Source organism: Perna viridis, chromosome 2 (assembly GCF_037379345.1).
Source record: "Perna viridis isolate PV_CMFRI_1.1 ecotype Kerala chromosome 2, ASM3737934v1, whole genome shotgun sequence".
In the NCBI taxonomy this organism is placed as follows: Eukaryota; Metazoa; Mollusca; class Bivalvia; order Mytilida; family Mytilidae; genus Perna; species Perna viridis.
In genome coordinates this window covers 56,619,868-56,637,530 of record NC_142446.1, presented here as the reverse complement: position 1 = coordinate 56,637,530, position 17,663 = coordinate 56,619,868, and the positions used below count along the sequence as shown (strand labels likewise).

The following is a 17,663-nucleotide window of genomic DNA, read 5'->3' as shown; positions in this document are numbered from 1 at the left end:
AGAGCTACGAATCTGTCACATATAGGTGTAAAACCACCAATAAAAGTCCCATTACTTTCTATGTTGAATTAAGCAATTTTCAAGGTCCCAATCTTTTTTGAAAGTTTGTTAAAATGAACTTTAACAGGTTTTATCATAGAAGGGACCCTTTAAAGACTCTCTCATAAAATTTGAAGCATACCTTTAATGGCTGCTAAGAAAGAGTGGTGAAGTGAAAGTAGACAGGTACTAAAAATACTACTTTCCTTTTGGAAATTTGACAAATCAGTGGGCTTAAGATCTAGACTCTGACCAATTATTCTCTACACCAGAGTTCAAAACTGTTGTATTCAGTGTGTATCTGACATGATAAGCTTTCAGATGATACCCAGTTTGCATATACTGGGTAAATCACAAAAAATATACAATGCATCCTATGAACTACTTTGTTTTTTACGGACTACTTTCTGGTATGTGCAGGCGTTTGGTTCCCCTAAATAGTGGTATTATACCTATATAACTAAATACTTACATTCCCGAGTCTATGAATATTCTCAAACGTGTAAAATTGTCTTTTTTCACGACACAAAACCAGTTAAAATATTTTTTAGACTTTTTTGTTTCCCTTTGTACATTTCCTTTCGGTTTCGTTCTTTTATGTCCACCTCCTTTGTTTTGTTCGTGTCCCGCTAATCGTGTCTACCACAGTTCCCAACTGTCTAAGAACAAAAACCATAGAGAATAGGCGACGTTTGTGTATAACAATTTCCAGCTCTTTGTTTTAATTTTTGTGCTTAAAGTTCACTTTATTGTGTGATTTCTGATATGCTATTTTAAAATTTATTCTATCTCGTAAGTCTTCTGTTTTTACTTTTTTAAAGTCTGCTTTATTCGGGAATAGTAAACACACCAGTGGTGTGAGTTTTTTTTAACATTGAAAAAGGAAGTAAAAAATCTTAAATGTTTAATTGAAAATGCTATATCTTGTGAGAAAAGACTTGGTGTCCATTTGTTAAAATGTAACGAAGCAGGAACACTGCAACCACAAAGGCGAGGAACTGTTTCGCTAATCGGATCCATCCATCATAAAGTCCATCTAGTTCCCCAGCTCCGGATTTTCTAGTCTGCATTGGGAAGTATGTTTTCTCTTCAACAGTTTCAATTGCTTTTCGAGCCCCTTCCCATTTTCCTGGACCTTCAAGACGCCATTGCGGAGGAGTTGCTGGTCCAAAGCACACTTTATACCAAAGTGTCGGATCGGTCAGGAAGTATTTCCATAGTCTGGGTCTACAGCCTATCATTGACGCGAGTTTGTCAATGTATGCGATGAAATAAACCTGCAGACTATACCGCGGAGAATCTACGTATTTTTTCTTCAGGAATTCTCTCCTCTCCTGGACGACTTGCCGCATTTCTGCGGGGCTAGGCAAGGTGCATTTGCCACTGAAAACTTTAGCAGCCCATCTAGCTTGTATTTCGAGTATTGGTGGAAGCCCACCGAATGGCTGAACGAGACCTACCACGGCTAGAGTTGCAGGTTCTAGATCCACCGGGAATACCAATTCATATAAATATGCAAAGTGATTGTCAACCTCAATGATGGAGTTGTCGAGAAAAGGGAAACTGTATTTAAAACCAGTTGCTAAGACAACGACATCAATGTTATCAACGGAAGTACCGTCGTCGAATATAGCTCCTCGCTCTGTGAATGTCTGTACATCTGACTTTATGCTTACTGCGCCGTATAATATTCGATTTGGTAAATCATCGCTTATGGTGGCAACTCCGCCATCGAACCTAAAATTGGGGGCCAAGCCATACTTCGAATGCTTGTATTTGTAGTTGATCTTGTGAAAATGGATTGGTCTCATGATATCCCACGGTAAACTTTGGGAGAATCTATTAATAGCAACATGATCGAACGGGATACCAAAGTCACCGGCCCTCTGTATAATATACGATCCCCTTCTTGTACTAATGTAAACCTATAAAATTAAACAAAAAAAGAAGTTGGTATTAACATTTAGTGAAGATAGACAACAAAACATGTTATATGTATGCAGATTCTTACAGCTGGTTTCTTATCAATTCCTTCATTACGTCTCCAACTTTACTCCAATACGACATGAAAGGTAATTTGCAATCAATGAATTTTTTAAATTTTCTGCAAGTTTCATGATAGTATAAAGCAAAGGAAAGGATTAATTTTATAGTTCAGATTAAGACTATCTTTCTTCACAACTTGTTTTATGTAGCAATAATCATAATAAAGATAATAACACTTATTAACCAGTCAGCAGATTTCAAAATTATTCATAAAAAGCTCACGGAACAAGGCATATTTAAATTTCTACGACAACAATTGTTATTTTCGTACATTTTGCAAAATTTATATGGTTTTTCAATATTAAGTTGTATCTTAGTAAATAATGATAATTATATATTTGTCTGATTAAATGCTAAACAGCATGGGACATTGTTATTCTGGAATTAATACTTGGCCTTTTCCCAAATGAAGAAACAAGATTTTTTTTAGTAAAAAATTAATCCGTATGGAAATATCTTTCTAGCAATAACTTACATTGGGGAACAAAATCCATTTTCTGATCTAGCATAACATTGTTCCATTCTGTTCAGTTATGAATATGTTAATCACAATTTAACAAGATTTATCATTTGGTTTATTGAAATACATGTACATTCACTTCTTTTTACAAAGGTATCGTCTGATAAATTTAATACGACTGTCGTCGATAAAAAATGATTACGATGTAACTCTTTGATGACACTCGTAAAACACCTATGAAAATTCATTTACGAAACCTACATGTTGGGCATGACGGCTTAATTCACATGCAACATCGGCTCCTGAGTTCCCAATACCAACAACCAGTATCCGTTTGTCTTCATATCCACGGAATGTCTTGTAGTCATGGGTGTGAATAACTTTCCCCTTAAACATGTCAAGTCCTGGTAAATTGGGTTTGTTTGGTTCATGCAAATGTCCGTTACAAACCAATACATAGTCAAATACTTCACAAGTCTTTTTGTTAGATTTGACACTGTGTATACTGACTTTCCACCTGTTTTCGCTATCAGCCTTTTCAATTTTATCCACTGACGTTTGAAAACGTATATTTTTACGCAAATTAAAGTTTTCGCAATACATGGAAAGGTACTTTTTGAAATGTTTATGATCCATAAAGTTTGGGAATTCTTTTGGTATGGGAAAATCACTGAAGCATGTCATTTCTTTGCTTGTGTTGATGCTGCATGAATTATACAGACTTGGGCTGCCATCTTGAACATTGTCGTGGTAGTTCCAAAGTCCACCGACGTCGGAGTCTTTTTCAAAGCAAACGACGTCGAAACCCTCCTCGAGCGCATGTTTCGTAGCAGTTAAACCTGCCACCCCGGCACCAACTACACACACACGCTTTGACATCTGTGTAAATCTGTAAACCAATAAAGAGTATTTTCAACCTTTTAACGTATCTTTGATATGTTTCGTGGTTTGAAACTAAAATGTGCAGTTTTTTATTCCTGAAACTATTAAATACGAAACTAAAACAGCAAAACAAAGCCAAAATGAAACAAAATATGTTACATAGCTTTTCCTTGGTGCTTTCAACTACATTTTCTTACCTGAAAGAACTTCTAATTTTGCTAATGCTGAAACGTAGACTTTTTAATTGACCGCTTAATAAATTTATATTTGTACACATTTTGAATTGCAGTTTAAGATGTAACTTGTATCGATGATTTACATCGTTTTGAGATATTTTTATTTTCTGTGATGTTGAAAAATATATGGTCAGACTGGGGAGGTGGATGGCATGGTGTTCCCCCTTCCACCCCAGTGTGTTGACTGCCTCTTCATTCGAAATATTTATTTATTTTTATTGCTTATTTCTTGTTTTGTTAGTAGAGAAGGGCGCTCATTGTAGAATCATGGAGTCTTTGGTGGAGTAGAGGTTGATGGTACAATTTAAGAGGCTGTCCATGTAAAAGTCAGGCAGATCCTATGATATGGTTAGCACATGTAAATTTTATCCCACTGAATGTTTTGTTCCAACGTAATGTCTATATTAAAAAAATATTTGTTTTAATTAGACAATGGTTGGCTCGGAAAACGATTTTACAGTTCCTTAACAAAGCAACCAGATTTTGAAAAAAATATAGTTATCTCTCTGTTTCAATGAATTTCAATGTAATTTTTTTTTCTCTTTAAACGTTGCGGTTAACTAAAAACCAACATTCAACTTTGAGAAAGGATGCATTTATGATATGAAACGGATGAATTTTTTTTAAAACAAACATTGTCTTGTGCAACATACTGCCTGGTTTTTGCATGGACACCCTCTTAAATTTTCTGTTGGCATTGTCGGTTGTGTATACATGCGACCGTGACCTGTCGAATAATTCTTTCATTCGAGACTGGACTGGAAAATAATAATATATTAGTTTTATGCTTAATTGGTCCAAAATGTACACAGTAATACCGGAACTTGATTGAGCTCCCGTAAGACCTACTTTCACGGGCTGTCGGACCAATCTTTATACCAGTGAAATCTCAAAATGTTATTTTATTTTATCAAAATAAATATTCATAACTTTTAATGATTATCTAAGATTACGATTATCTGCACTTAAAATATATTATCTTACATTATATTTATCGCTAAACAATGGAAAATATTTACTACTTAAGGCAAAACACTTATCTAATTTCTGTATAGTCAGTTGTTTACACGGATATTTAAGCGAAGCAATTTAGCAAATTCTAACAAAAAATCACAGTTTAACCTTTTTGCACGATTCTTTTGTCATTGATTGTATAACATATATTTCTTTCTTTCTTCTGGTAAAATGATCAAATTTTCCATAACTATTATTTGTTTTTTTTCTGGCCTTGGCAACCACTTCACTTCTAGATATGAATCAGTTTTTTTTGCTACTTTGCAGAAATAAGAAATTGACGGGCGCTTCAACATTATCTTCAAAATTTAACGGCAATAGTGATAATGACGAAAGACAAAATTTTTCACACGCAGTTTTATTTTATTATTTTAACATTGTTTATGAAAAAGAAGTGAGAGGCTGCTTTTATCTGAAAACCACTTACATAAATATAGATAAAATTTAAAGGAAGGCAGTTTTCAACTGGGGGGGGGGTTATTAAATCAGTTTAAAGGAAATTTTATTTTTCCGACACAGTCGATATGGTTTTGCTTTTTACCCTTTGACCTTAAAGAAGCTCCTCCATGGAAACGCAAGTCACCTAATCGCAAGTCTGCTTCCCGTTTGGCCAAATACTTATAACTTAGTCGGGTTTGAAAAAACTATCGAAAATTGAAATTGCGTGCCATATGCGCTATTCCCTGAATAAAATGCAGGAGTTAAAAGAACAAACCCTATCTTTTTTTATAGATAGTACTTGTTTATTTTGTTCAATCATATATAATTTTATAGCATTCTTATATATTGGTAATTTTAGAAACACCTCTTAACACTATCGCTTATATGTAACCATGCCAATTTGAAAGCGGAATGGTTCAGCCATTGGGGGAGTAACAACTATAATGACACATTAACTTATTAATAAGATACATATCAAGAAATGGTAGTTGCCATGAGGAATCTGAGACGACCTAGATATTCAGTTTAGCATGTCGATTTCCAGTTTTTGTTCGTTTCGAATTATGGATGACTCATTTCTTCCTCAGTCCGGTTGACTCTATAACAGTGGAGGTCCCGGGATGGCGGTCACTTGTATTGGAAATTTTAAATCAATTTCAAGCAAACCTTTGGCTGAAATGAGCAAACAATATCCTTTTTTTTCTGGAACACCCCTGTCAAATCCTTTGAGGGTGTGTTATATATCAAATTAATGATCAGAAGCCCTGTATTCATTATTTTTATACCAGTTTCGTAAAGCAGAGGATTTTTATTAGTGTTAGTACAATTATTGTTAACGAAAGTTTATAGGGAGTTTCTATAGCTGATTATTAGTTTACAAACAAATGAAGATTGAAATGTTTCTCACCTTTTCTCCTTCGTCTGTCAATAATTTATGCGTAAACATGTACGAATTCACACTAAATTTGAAATGATAAGAACACTTCGTTAAGTAAGCCCTGATATGAACAAAACAAAGCTCGATAAAATCCTATACCCCCTTTTGTTGGTTAATCATATGATTATAAACCACGCTCAACATAGCGAACAATCAGCTAGATCATGCTGACGAACAATAAAGCAGCGAATAAGAAAGCGCGGGAAAACTTCAATACCTAAAAACCATAAAACATAATAAACCCAGAAGGGACTGACTGTACCATTCACATGTATCATTGCATAATTTCGTAATAAAATTTATGACAATTATACCATTTTTATACACGTACTTCAAATGCATTTCAAATTGCTTTATTGAAACTGAGATTAGCTAAGTGCGTCCGTAGATGGATTACAAACTCTCTTGAATGTAGCAGATGCGTATGCGCGAACTGGAGACTCAAATATAATGCTAGTAAAAGTTTCACTCCTTCAAAATCACATAAACTGAACAATTCCGAATACAACAACTAAATCAGTAACTGCTAGTCATGGTCAGAATAGGATCACTAGCTATTAAAGGAATATGTACCATGTGCAATCGTTACGAACATGACATAGAGAGACATTTAATTCTAAACTGTGAACAACTAATTGATGAGAGAAACAATATGTTTTATTCTCCTGTTGTATTGCCAGTTCAGCAATCCGTAACGTTCTTCCTTCAGGACGAGGAAGATATACTGGTATATCTACTCGGTGGAATTACTGACTTCATACAAACACTAGAATCCGATGTGTGGAAACATCTGATATACTGTTTGGCAGATCACCTTTATAAAATATACATCAAATTCAAACCTGTTTTGGGCAACCATAGATTCAATTTTGGTCACAGAAATGTCATAGATATTTTTTGCATTTTTTGGTAATATTTGATTTAATTTGATGTAAACTGTTGTTTATTTTTGTGTATATTGTATACTAATTGTGTCCCTTTTGTATGTAAATTAGTGTTGTGTACATAAAATGTAACTCATCATTAATGGTGGAAATAAAATAAAAAAAAACAATCAATCAATCAATCGATGACTCTGTCAACTTTAATTATACAGCGGTGAGCAATTCGGTTCTCATGGTGCAGATCGATATACCATAACGATCCACGAGTTCATGACTTCTGTATTGATAACATATATAAATATACCAGGTTTGTCTCTCTTTCACCACAATTAATTACTATCTGGTTAAGTTCGCAAGTTATATTAACAACCGGTAATTCTCTTATAATTTTTGCACTTATAATCACCAAGTCTTTGATACTGTTCTGCTGACAGACTATTAAACTCTATCCGAAACTTTCCGCAATTTTAAGGAAACTACAACTGTATCCTACGAAAACCAAATGCATCAATTTTATGTTCACTATGCTAAATGTGATCGTCAGTCAAGGAGATTAAATCGGTCACACACACACACAAGTTTTTACAGTCAGTAAATTAAAGCATGATCGACCAATCAAGAAGAAAAATACAACAAAATAATTTTGTATTGATTATTATCATATATGCACGCTCCAAATCAGTAATCTATAGCCTTTGTTTGTCTTGTTTTATTTTTTAATTTGGTTTTCTATATGTGTAGAGTATGAATACTATTAATCCAATTTCGCTGAACTAGTTTATTTGTCATTTTATGGAGTAGTCGAAAATCTGGGGCCCTTAAATACACCACCTTTGTTTTTTCAGTTGTATAAGGTTCTCGTCTCTTTTTGCATTCCCCGTTTCCACTGATTTAAATGATTGATTGATTGTTGGGGGTTTAACGCCCGAGCAGCAATATTTCAGCTATATTCAGGCGATGAACATCAAAGGGATGATAAAATGAACATGAAGTGATGATGATGAAAAGAAAAAAGGGATGGGACACAAGGATAATAGGGTCGACAAATTTTGATTGCCACAAGAAAAGGGAGGGATAGGCAGGGTCGGGCAATTTAGCCTCCTGTGGCGGAGCGCAAAGGTTCCTACTCCTATCGAATACCACAGCAGGGTTCTTAACGTGCGAGGAACGTGACATCTTTCCCAACACGGTGTACCACTATTTTCCGTATTACAGCCTGACAACCCCAGGATGTAACACGCCAGCATATAACATGGCAGAGCGCCATATTTTAAATTTTATGATTACGGGCATTGTTGACTTTAACTAGAATGTGCAAAACCGTACTTTGATGAATACATGTAGAATTGATTTAACTGATTAACTGATCTTGTGTCCTTGGACTTTTTGAGCAGGCATTGAATATAACTTATAAAAGTCTGCTTTTCATTATAATTTTTAAAAAAGGACTTTAACAGTCATAGGATCTGTTCTTTCGTGTTACCGTGTTTGTTTTAGTTTTTGACAATAACCTATTGTTGAACCATTTTCATCGAAAAATGATCAGTCATACCAAACATATCCTTGATAAAACAGCGGAAAAACAAACACAAATATTTTTAGAGTGATATTTTATTTATTACTGAAGGACTTATTGTCTTTGTAGAACGTAGTATTGGAATATTCCGGCTCTGTCATTAGATACACCGATACTTTGTTTCAGAACAAAGTTTTCAAGTCGAGAAAAGTTTGCTGCAGATAGAAGCACGGGCGTATGTCCAAAAATCACAATATACCCATTTAATTTAACCGTCGGTAACAATGCTGCTAACAATTGTTCAGCTTCGGCTGACTTCACCACTTCAGAATTCAGAAAGCGAACGAAAACTACGTCAGCGGATCCAGCATCTATTTTGGGTTCCATTGCGTTTCCCACGTGCACTTCATCCACGCGTGCTTTTGCAAAGCCTACCATTTGTTTGCTTAAGTCCTGCCCAACCGTGTAACTTTCTGGAAAGGCTTTTTTCAGTGTAGACAGGAACACACCTGTTGAACAAGCAGGATCATAGAGCTTCATAGTTTTTGAACCGAAAGATTCTAAAAAACTGATGCTAAATGCACGAATTCTTTCCTCTCCACAGCCAAGCATGATATCAAAAGCGTCGTCTACGACCCAGCCTTCCGTAGGCGAACATAGTTCTTTCCTCGTTGATTCTCTGAGCAAAGAAAACGGAAAAACAAGTTCTACGTTGTCTAATTTGTAAAACATGATATCTTGGAAAACCCTTAGTTTTTCCCGATTTTCCATAGGATGGTAAAACACATTAATGTATTCTTCTGTAATTCTTTGGTCAGAAAAGACACCGAGTATCATGTCAGCGGAAATGAAGCTGCAATGGATTTCCGAAATCTTGTTTTGCATCCATAAGTCCGAAAGAATTTTTCGACCAACGAGGAAGTGCTTTTCCGGTCCTTCGTCAAATGTTAAGAAAAATATGCCTTGAGGGACATCCCAGTGCTTCTCGGAATGCCTTTCTAACCCTCTAGTTCTGATATTTGTGTAATTCACTTCTCGTACAATGTCTGATGTATCAGTAATATGATACTTCACATATCGGTCCAGTTCGGATTGTACAAGTTGGAATGTTTCCTTGTCGGAGGTATGTGCAGTCAATCCAGCAAGGGTAACGTTAATGAGCGCCCTAGCCTCTTCAAGTTTCCCTTCTGCGAGTAACTGGCGTACAGATAAAAACTTCTTTTTAAGACTTCCATCATACATTCCTTTGAATATTCCATCGTAACTTTGAATAGCCTCTGTCAATGCTGGTATTGTAGAGTCAGCCATTTTACGAATATTCGGCCTTCAGTCAGAACAGTACCTGAATAATGGTCTAATAACACAAATATTCAGATCTAAACAGATAAAGTACACGTGTAAACATTCAATTTAAGCGGTTAGCTTGTAAACAAAAACATTGTGTGGAGAGCATAAACACTAACGCATATTTTGTGTCATTTCATGTAAACGTGCTTTTGACCACAAGTTAGACTTACTGGTAAGATAAATGAAATGGTATTTAGATAAGATAAATGAAACCAAGCATAGAAGTTTTATCAGAGTTTTCAATCGTAGTCATACTTGACTACATATCCTTAAAAGAAAGTACTAAATTATGTACTGATTTACGAAGAATTACTGTTGTAGTATATTATCATATTAATCTTATCTGAAACATTTTCTATCGAAATGGCGGGATTTCACAACACGGCACAATTTGTTTCTATTTTCTGTCTTAGGATTATCAAATACTTTCTTGACGTGGTAAGCTATAAGTATATTTATACCAAAACAGTTTTACTTTCCAAAAAGCTTAAATGATTGATGTATATTTTCTACTAATGGTCATTTTCAGTTAACTGCACTACACCTGTTCTTTTTAAATCTCTAGAAAAATGAGAAATAATACACAACTCGATGCATGAAAACGCACAACATTAGTCAGGCGCGGATCCAAGGACTGGCGTGCCGGGCGTACGCCCCCTCTAAATCGGTAAGAAAAAGAATTTTTACCACAAGTTTCACCCCATAATATTTTTGCCTTGCCTTTCATGCCATTTAATTCAATTAACGCCCTCCTAACCTCAAATCCTGGATCCGCCCCTGTGAATGGTATTTTTGTATCCAATATCTCTGAAAATTTTTGTACTACACGAATTGTATAGGCACGAAAATGATTTTATTTATTGTTAAATTTTGAAGGAATGTATTTAATTTTTGAATAGGTTACGCTTCATAAACCACGAAACGGGGATAAAGGTAAACTTTCCCGAAAGTTGGTTATGTACGGAAGCCCATTAGTACCAGGTGTTTTTTTTTTAATGTTTAAGTCGTTATAACGAGATAACCTACTCGTTATAACAAGATAAGGAAGTCATTATAACGAAATACTAAGTCATTATAACAACTTAAAAATAAATAAAGGTCAAAATATAGGACATTGCAATATCTCAGAAACTTAAGTGCATAGGAACTTGAAGTTTGGTACAGTAGTTCAGCTGGATATGCCATACAAGATATGCAAAAAAAAAAAAAAAGGAAACGATATGTTGCCTGTTGCCATGGCAAACGATTTTCCCGCCAAAATTTCAAAATGCTCCGATTTGATTGAAATTTGGTATAATATTTAGGGTGAAAATGACATGCTGAGTTTAAATTTTGCCATAACAATAAGATTCGAAAGTTGCCTTACCATGGCAACCAAATTTCCCGCCAAAATTTAAAGTGGTCCGATCTAGGTGGAGTTTGGTTCCTTTGGTAAAAATAACATGCTGAATCTAACATTTGGGATTACGATATCATGTGAAGTTGCCTTTGCCGTGGTGAGTGATTTTCCTGCCAAAACTTTACTTTTTAGGGTGAGAATAATGTGCTGCATGTACATTTTTAGGTTTAGAAGCAATTATGTGTACGGGAGTCAACTTGTTCCACGTTTCAAGAATCGTAAACTTTAATTTTGTTTGGAATTGGATCGCGGACTGCCGTCCTATCCACGTTAATATAAAAGGCGTTACAATACCATTTAGTTCAACGAACTAACCAATCAAATCAGGGGCGTGTCCAGGATATTTGAAAGGGGGGGCGTAGAATAAAATATTTCACCATAAAACATTTTTGGACCTTTTTTGGCTTAAAAACATAAAATAATAGAGAATTGCACTAATGTAACGGTTCCTGACTTGGAGCATGTATATTTTATAGTTAAAGTGTCAGGGTGTGACATTTTTTATGCCGAGTTAGTGTCACACAAAACAACCAAAATTCATGTATTATACTGATTTACTTACCGTTTTGGTTGTTTAAAAAAGGTGTCCAAGACACCTTGATACGATTTTAAGGTCTTTTGACGTTTTGTTTTTGACATCGATATCTTTGCGAATTCTTTTATCACATCAACAACAATGGATACTAATCGCAGAGTCGAACACGCCGGACTCCGAGAAACGAAATTTTACGGTTGATGATGACCCATCAAATTGGGGAATCAGTATAAAAAGAAATCAGAGTATGTGTTTAATTAATGAATATGATAAATTGCCATCATTCAATACAATACTAGCAGATTATAACGATAGTTTTTTTTTTTTTTTTTTTTAAAGGGGGGGGGGCGTACGCCCATTACGCCCTTACCTGGACCCGCCACTGCAAATTAAATAACTTTTTGTAGAGTTCTTTAGGAAGAGGGACTATTCCCAAGCCATCCTGGTTGGTCAAGTTCCTGTTAAATATTGCTTTTGGAGACGACAAGCTTATGAAACTAGAATTCCTCACAGAGTTTTATTTTAAAAATGGCCTTTTCCAATTTGATGGTAAATTATATATTTTCGACCCAAAACTAGCCAAGACTGCAATAAATAAGCTAGAGAAGGGCGGAGAGCAATACCTCGAGGAATCTCCGTTGAAAGACACATTTCTCGGCTCCCCCCAGAAAAGTCCTGAAACAAGGAGAGCCATAGCTTCAATATTCAGGAAGACTTCAATTGAAGGAAGAGCTTCCCTGATTGTGGACGACGTTAAAAAAATGTGTAATAAAATAAAAAAAGACTCATTACACTCTGTTAACATAACAGAGTGGACTCTTCGTCTAGCACTTGACATTATTGGGCACGTGCTGCTACAATTGGACCTGGATGCCTTAGAAGGGAAACAAGAAAAATTGCTGGATAGCATGAAAACCATTCTCCTTAAATGTTATTCCCATGGGGAGATATTGCCCGACAGTGAAGAATTCAAACAGGCTACTGAAAACATGGATCGCCTTACCTCAAAGATTCTACGTGATGCATTGGAAATGGATGACACGGCTATCCAGAAACGACTAGTAGTACAGTTACACGAAGCTTGTGGCTTTGATGAAGCAAGTATTGTTTTTTTTTTTTAAATTTTTTTAGATGATTACATATAAATATTCAAAAAGTTTTTCTATAAATCGTTTACGGTAACAAGGGTCATTACAATATAGCTCGACTGCGACAACCGCCTCGGCTTGTACTTTGTAAAAGATTGTAAGTTTGACCATGGTCAAGACATACACAAGCTGCTCTTTAGCCAAGGGGGTATTATTCAGAATAAACAGGAAAGATGTATTGGTTTGGAGTCAAAACACAATTCCAGAGGTTGATGCTTTAGTGAGGCAGCACATTAAATATCTGACTCAAAGTATTTGAGTACTAGGCAAATATTTACTCAACTGATAAAACAGTTTCGATCTATCTGTGAATGAACAATATACTACTACCTGTACCAATCTGAAAAGCGATAGCACAGAACCATAATTCCAACTTTCAATTAGTACTTAATATGTTAGAAATATGTTTTATCTGAATATGCTTCTAAATCGATTGAAAATGAAACGTGATATTTGCTTGTTTCAGGCAAAAGACAATATGAAGTTATTTCTGATGGCGGGAACAGAAACGACAGCTTCATCCATACCTGTGGTATTCTCATTGCTTACCGATTTTCCTGACGTCGCGGTAAGACTCTCTTTACACACCCAAGTACATCATACCTCATAGGTTAGCCTTCTGTAAAACAGGGGACACTTGTAGGTTAGCCTGATTTACTACCAGTCTAATATTACAAGCATGAATTTCTCAAGACTGTTTCAGAGTTTAATTGCCTCCATGTATTTTAAAATTGTGGGAAGTATGACCTGAAAAATTACTCAAAAATAGTTGCAACCTGATTATTCCCATTACACAGGTTATGCTTTTCTAGTATGTCCAGACATAACTAATCAACTTTAATTGAATGTAAATCGATTGATTAGCTCTACCAGTCGAACGATTGTCGATCAAACTCCAAAAAGAATTTGATCGATAATTTATATTAGAAATCGTATTGAATAGTGATTGGTTAAAAAAAAAAACCTTTGAAATAAATTCATTTTTAAAATTTGTTTTTATTGCCTGATTAATTAATACAATATATATATATATATATATATATATATAGAAGGGTCTGAAAAATTCCCAACGATGTTAGAACTGTCAAATTTAGGAAGCACATTTTTGGTCATTCCCTCCGCGGGACTCGAACTCCTGTGACATCTATGGCAACACCGCCTGCACTGAGTCCATCGCCCTAGACCACTCGGCCAGCTTGGCTATATAAGAATATAGCTTTCGCTGGCCGGGTCATTCCCCCTCGTAGGATTAATCTAGGGCTGTAACTTAGTACACAATGTATGGTAGTACGGGACAGTTCATCTAGGTGTTATTATGTAGGATAGAGGATCAAATTAATGATGCATGTCACAACAAATCAATATTATACAACGTCTCAGAATGTGACGACTCTATTCGCTACACTGCTCCATCGGATCAAATTGATACAGGAATATATATATATATATATATATATGCATGTGCCGCTCGCTTTTAAGCGGATATATAAAAATTGTGATATTTTCTCCAGGAGGAATTATGGGATGAAGTGACAGAAAGATGGGATGAGTTAATGGCAGACCCAACAACACCACTACCCAAAATTGATAGTATGATGAAGGAAGTTTTAAGACTTTATCCCATTGCTCCATTTATAAGTAGACAAACCACTGTTCCGGTCAACCTAGGCAGCATACAGTTAGATCAACAAGTAAGAAATACATGTTTTTGGTCCATTACATTTTCTCTACGTTTAAATTTCTTGAAATTTTATTCAGTGGTCATTTTGATAAAAGAAGCAAAATATATATTTCATGAAATTTACAGTGACAAAACGTTTGATCGATAAGATGCTTTCAGTTAATATCACTGAGAATGTCACAAAATTTGCTGACTTTTACAGAGTTGTTTCCCTTGGGTATTGTGTGACCCTTTAAGTCACTGTGTGGCGGTTTATCTGACAAATTGTTCCTTTCATCATGGAAGTAATTCAACAAAGTATGATATGCTCCTCAAATGTTTCATCAGATATACTGGTAAAAATTTTTGTAAAACTAGATATCATTTAGATGGATCCCATTGGGTCCGCTGTGGTAAAAATCCAGTACATCAGCCATGTACAACACTTTCAATTTATTACACAAAACTCATAACAGCCCAGACATGGATCAGATATGCAAAAAATAAAGCTCAAGGTCAAAGGTCATGGTCCATGGTATGCGAGACATTGTCCCGAGCTGATTTACATTCATATCAAATATCAAAAGAATACACCAAAAGACAAAATAGTTACAGTCCGGGCACGAATTTGTCATCCACAAATCATAAATACGCTACACATCGCCTTGAACTAATCTACCATCGTGCCAAATATTTAAAGCCTACATCAAAAGAGAACAAAAGTTTTAGCATGGACTCGAATTGTTACGGACAGGCAGACTGATCACTATTGGCTAAAAACCACTAATTCCACTTTCCATAGGCTTCTATGCTAATTTCACAATATTCAATGGCTTCTCTGGACTTTACCTTAACTTTAACCTGCAGAGGACTATATATCAGCATGATTCTACATATGTCAGCTCACAATCCTCAGAATGGCATGTGGGGTTAGCAGACTTGCAGTGCAGTACTGGTCACCGGAAGTGAAGGGTCTATAAATAGCATGGGAAATCCCAGTGTTTTCACAAGATAGGGGTATATTTAAAAATCATTATGGAGATTAGGCTTCACATCACAAGAAGCAAAATGCACATATAAAATGTACAGAAATGTTTTTCCTTTCAGAAACTGTTTAAATTTTTTAAATAAGATGAGAACTTTTTTCACAGCACTATGAGGAACAGGGGTAATTTCTGCGTAGGACTATTTTTGCGTACGTTCCGAATGCTCATTGGTTGAATTGGTGGTCTGTAACCTATTTTATATTTAAGCGTCCTAATAAAATGAAAAACCTAAAATTAAACCTTTCTAATATAATTTTCTCAAACATTTTACAATATTAACTTAAAACGAAAGAATAAGGGAGAAAAACTACTTCGTTGATATCTAATTATCTTATTTTTTACAGACTGACATCGTCGTTTTCACTTGGGGAATTCACCGGTCATCGCACAACTGGGAAGAATCGAAAGTGTTCAAACCTTTTAGATTCTTAGGAGAGGAATCGTTCACATCCAATCTGTACATTCCATTCGGGGCAGGAACTCGTGTGTGTATAGGCCAACACATAGCTTGCCTGGAGCTACGGCTAGCTATCGCAATATTACTACGTACGTTTACATTTTCCAAGAATAAAGATACTGCGACGTTAAAGTTCGTAGTTGATTGGGTCCATGCCGTAGTTCATCCTGACAAGGACATGATAGTCACTTTAAAAAGCAGAGATATCCGATGATTTAAGTATTGTTGTGTAATCTCATCGTTCTAATGCAGAATACTGCAGCTAATTTTTATGTGCAAGGGCGGATCCAGAGATTTTGATACGGGGTCCAGGTAAAGGGGGTTTCCAGGCTACTATTTGCTCATTTTTTGTCCAGATTTGTATGAAGTTGGGGGATGGTCCATTCCCCGGATTCCCCTCCCCTAGATCCGCCACTGACATAAGAACGTAAGGAGATTGAACAATTCTCTTGATTTTATAATTCAATAAAATTATATGAAATAATGCTCTATCGAAGTCAATGTATAGCCCAAGCATTTTTTTACTCTGAGTTGAAATTTAACTATGGAAAATATTCTCTGTGTCCAATTACAATCTTCTGCATAGTTGGTATATTCGCTATTTCAAAGCTTTACATCTCTGCCACACTCAGTGTTAAGCCCACGCCTTTATGCGAATTGGTACAGTACACCGGAAGCAACTACGCAGATTTTTTTTTGGCATCTGGAATAACAGAGCCTACAAGCTAGCGCAACCTTCACTTTTACGCTGTAAGTTGATAAGACGCATATACTATACTTTTTTCAGACACTGTTCTTATTTTTTGTTCATTTCAAATTCATTTATTAAATATATAATTCAAGGGCAGCTTATAATTTCGCAAGTTTTTCATAAGGTCAGTCGTCATGTTATGATGTCTTTATGATGTGTTGAGGTATACCATGAATGAGAATTGGATATATTACTGGGTGAATTTTATAGGTGTTCATTTGTTGTTTCGCTTCATTTTTGTCTTTACATTAAAGTGGAATGGTTATGGTCTTATAAAATTAATTTAAGCTCACCGCAAACACGCATTCCCACAGTCAAGAGATGTTGGTCATTAATGTGTGTGTCTTCGTGTCGTTATTCGACTTTTTAGTTTATTTGAAGAAGTGTCATCGTTCTGTTACCGTGGATTGGATTTTATTACTTTTGTCGGGGTCTTTCAGAGCTTGCTTATAGTTGTGTTTACACTTATTATATTGAAGACATTTTGGTGATCTCTAAGTATTTATATTTTTTATGAAGTTAATACGATGGTACATTTGTTGCGTTTCATCATATCTGTTTCCTCATAATTGCTTTTACGCCGGTCAAATTAGAAGGTCCGTATAAAAATTCCCAACGATGTTAGAACTCAGATTTGCGATGCAAATTTTTGGTCGTTTCCTCCGCGGGACTCGAACTCGTACCGCTGTGACATCTATTCGAATCCCGCGGAGGGAACGACCAAAAATTTGCATCGCAAATTTGAGTTCTAACATCGTCGGGAATTTTTCAGACCCGTCTATAAGTATATGTTATCTTCCCTGTATCAATTTGATCCGATGGAGCAGTGTAGCGAATAGAGTCGCCTCATTCTGAGACGTTTGTA

General features: G+C 35.6%; 2 protein-coding genes across 5 annotated transcripts; one reads left to right on the top strand and one right to left on the bottom strand.

The window, feature by feature from the left end:
- Positions 1-926: 926 nt before the first annotated feature.
- Positions 927-6,194, bottom strand: LOC148626170 (flavin-containing monooxygenase 5-like). The gene is made up of 3 exons (XM_088569932.1): positions 6,026-6,194; positions 2,807-3,434; positions 927-1,964 (listed from the first exon to the last, which is right to left on the bottom strand). Exons 2-3 carry the CDS (start codon positions 3,422-3,424, stop codon positions 957-959), a joined length of 1,626 nt encoding a protein of 541 aa, XP_088426058.1. The 5' UTR covers positions 3,425-3,434; positions 6,026-6,194; the 3' UTR covers positions 927-956.
- Positions 6,195-10,023: 3,829 nt separating this feature from the next.
- LOC148626169 (cytochrome P450 3A9-like) lies at positions 10,024-16,537 on the top strand. 4 transcript variants are annotated; one of them, XM_088569928.1, is made up of 6 exons: positions 10,107-10,240; positions 10,368-10,469; positions 12,144-12,833; positions 13,351-13,452; positions 14,396-14,575; positions 15,935-16,537. In XM_088569928.1, the coding sequence occupies exons 2-6, from the start codon at positions 10,398-10,400 to the stop codon at positions 16,259-16,261; spliced, it is 1,371 nt and encodes a 456-aa protein (XP_088426054.1). In that variant the 5' UTR covers positions 10,107-10,240; positions 10,368-10,397; the 3' UTR covers positions 16,262-16,537. The 4 variants fall into 4 exon arrangements, with proteins under 4 accessions (XP_088426053.1, XP_088426055.1, XP_088426054.1 ...); XM_088569927.1 differs by lacking the exon at positions 10,368-10,469 and having other exon boundaries at positions 10,024-10,240; positions 15,935-16,536; XM_088569929.1 differs by lacking the exon at positions 10,368-10,469 and having other exon boundaries at positions 10,106-10,240; positions 12,316-12,833; positions 15,935-16,533.
- The last annotated feature ends 1,126 nt before the right edge of the window (positions 16,538-17,663 follow it).

Bases quoted from the DNA above. Each gene is read 5' to 3' on its own strand.
- LOC148626169 (XM_088569927.1), top strand. From the start codon at position 10,166: ATGGCGGGATTTCACAACACGGCACAATTTGTTTCTATTTTCTGTCTT. The intron at 10,241-12,143 runs GTAAGCTATAAG...AACTTTTTGTAG, and splicing joins TCAAATACTTTCTTGACGTG to AGTTCTTTAGGAAGAGGGAC. The intron at 14,576-15,934 runs GTAAGAAATACA...TATTTTTTACAG, and splicing joins GCATACAGTTAGATCAACAA to ACTGACATCGTCGTTTTCAC.
- LOC148626170 (XM_088569932.1), bottom strand. From the start codon at position 3,424: ATGTCAAAGCGTGTGTGTGTAGTTGGTGCCGGGGTGGCAGGTTTAACT. The intron at 1,965-2,806 runs GTAGGTTTCGTA...TTAATTTTATAG, and splicing joins TAAGCCGTCATGCCCAACAT to GTTTACATTAGTACAAGAAG.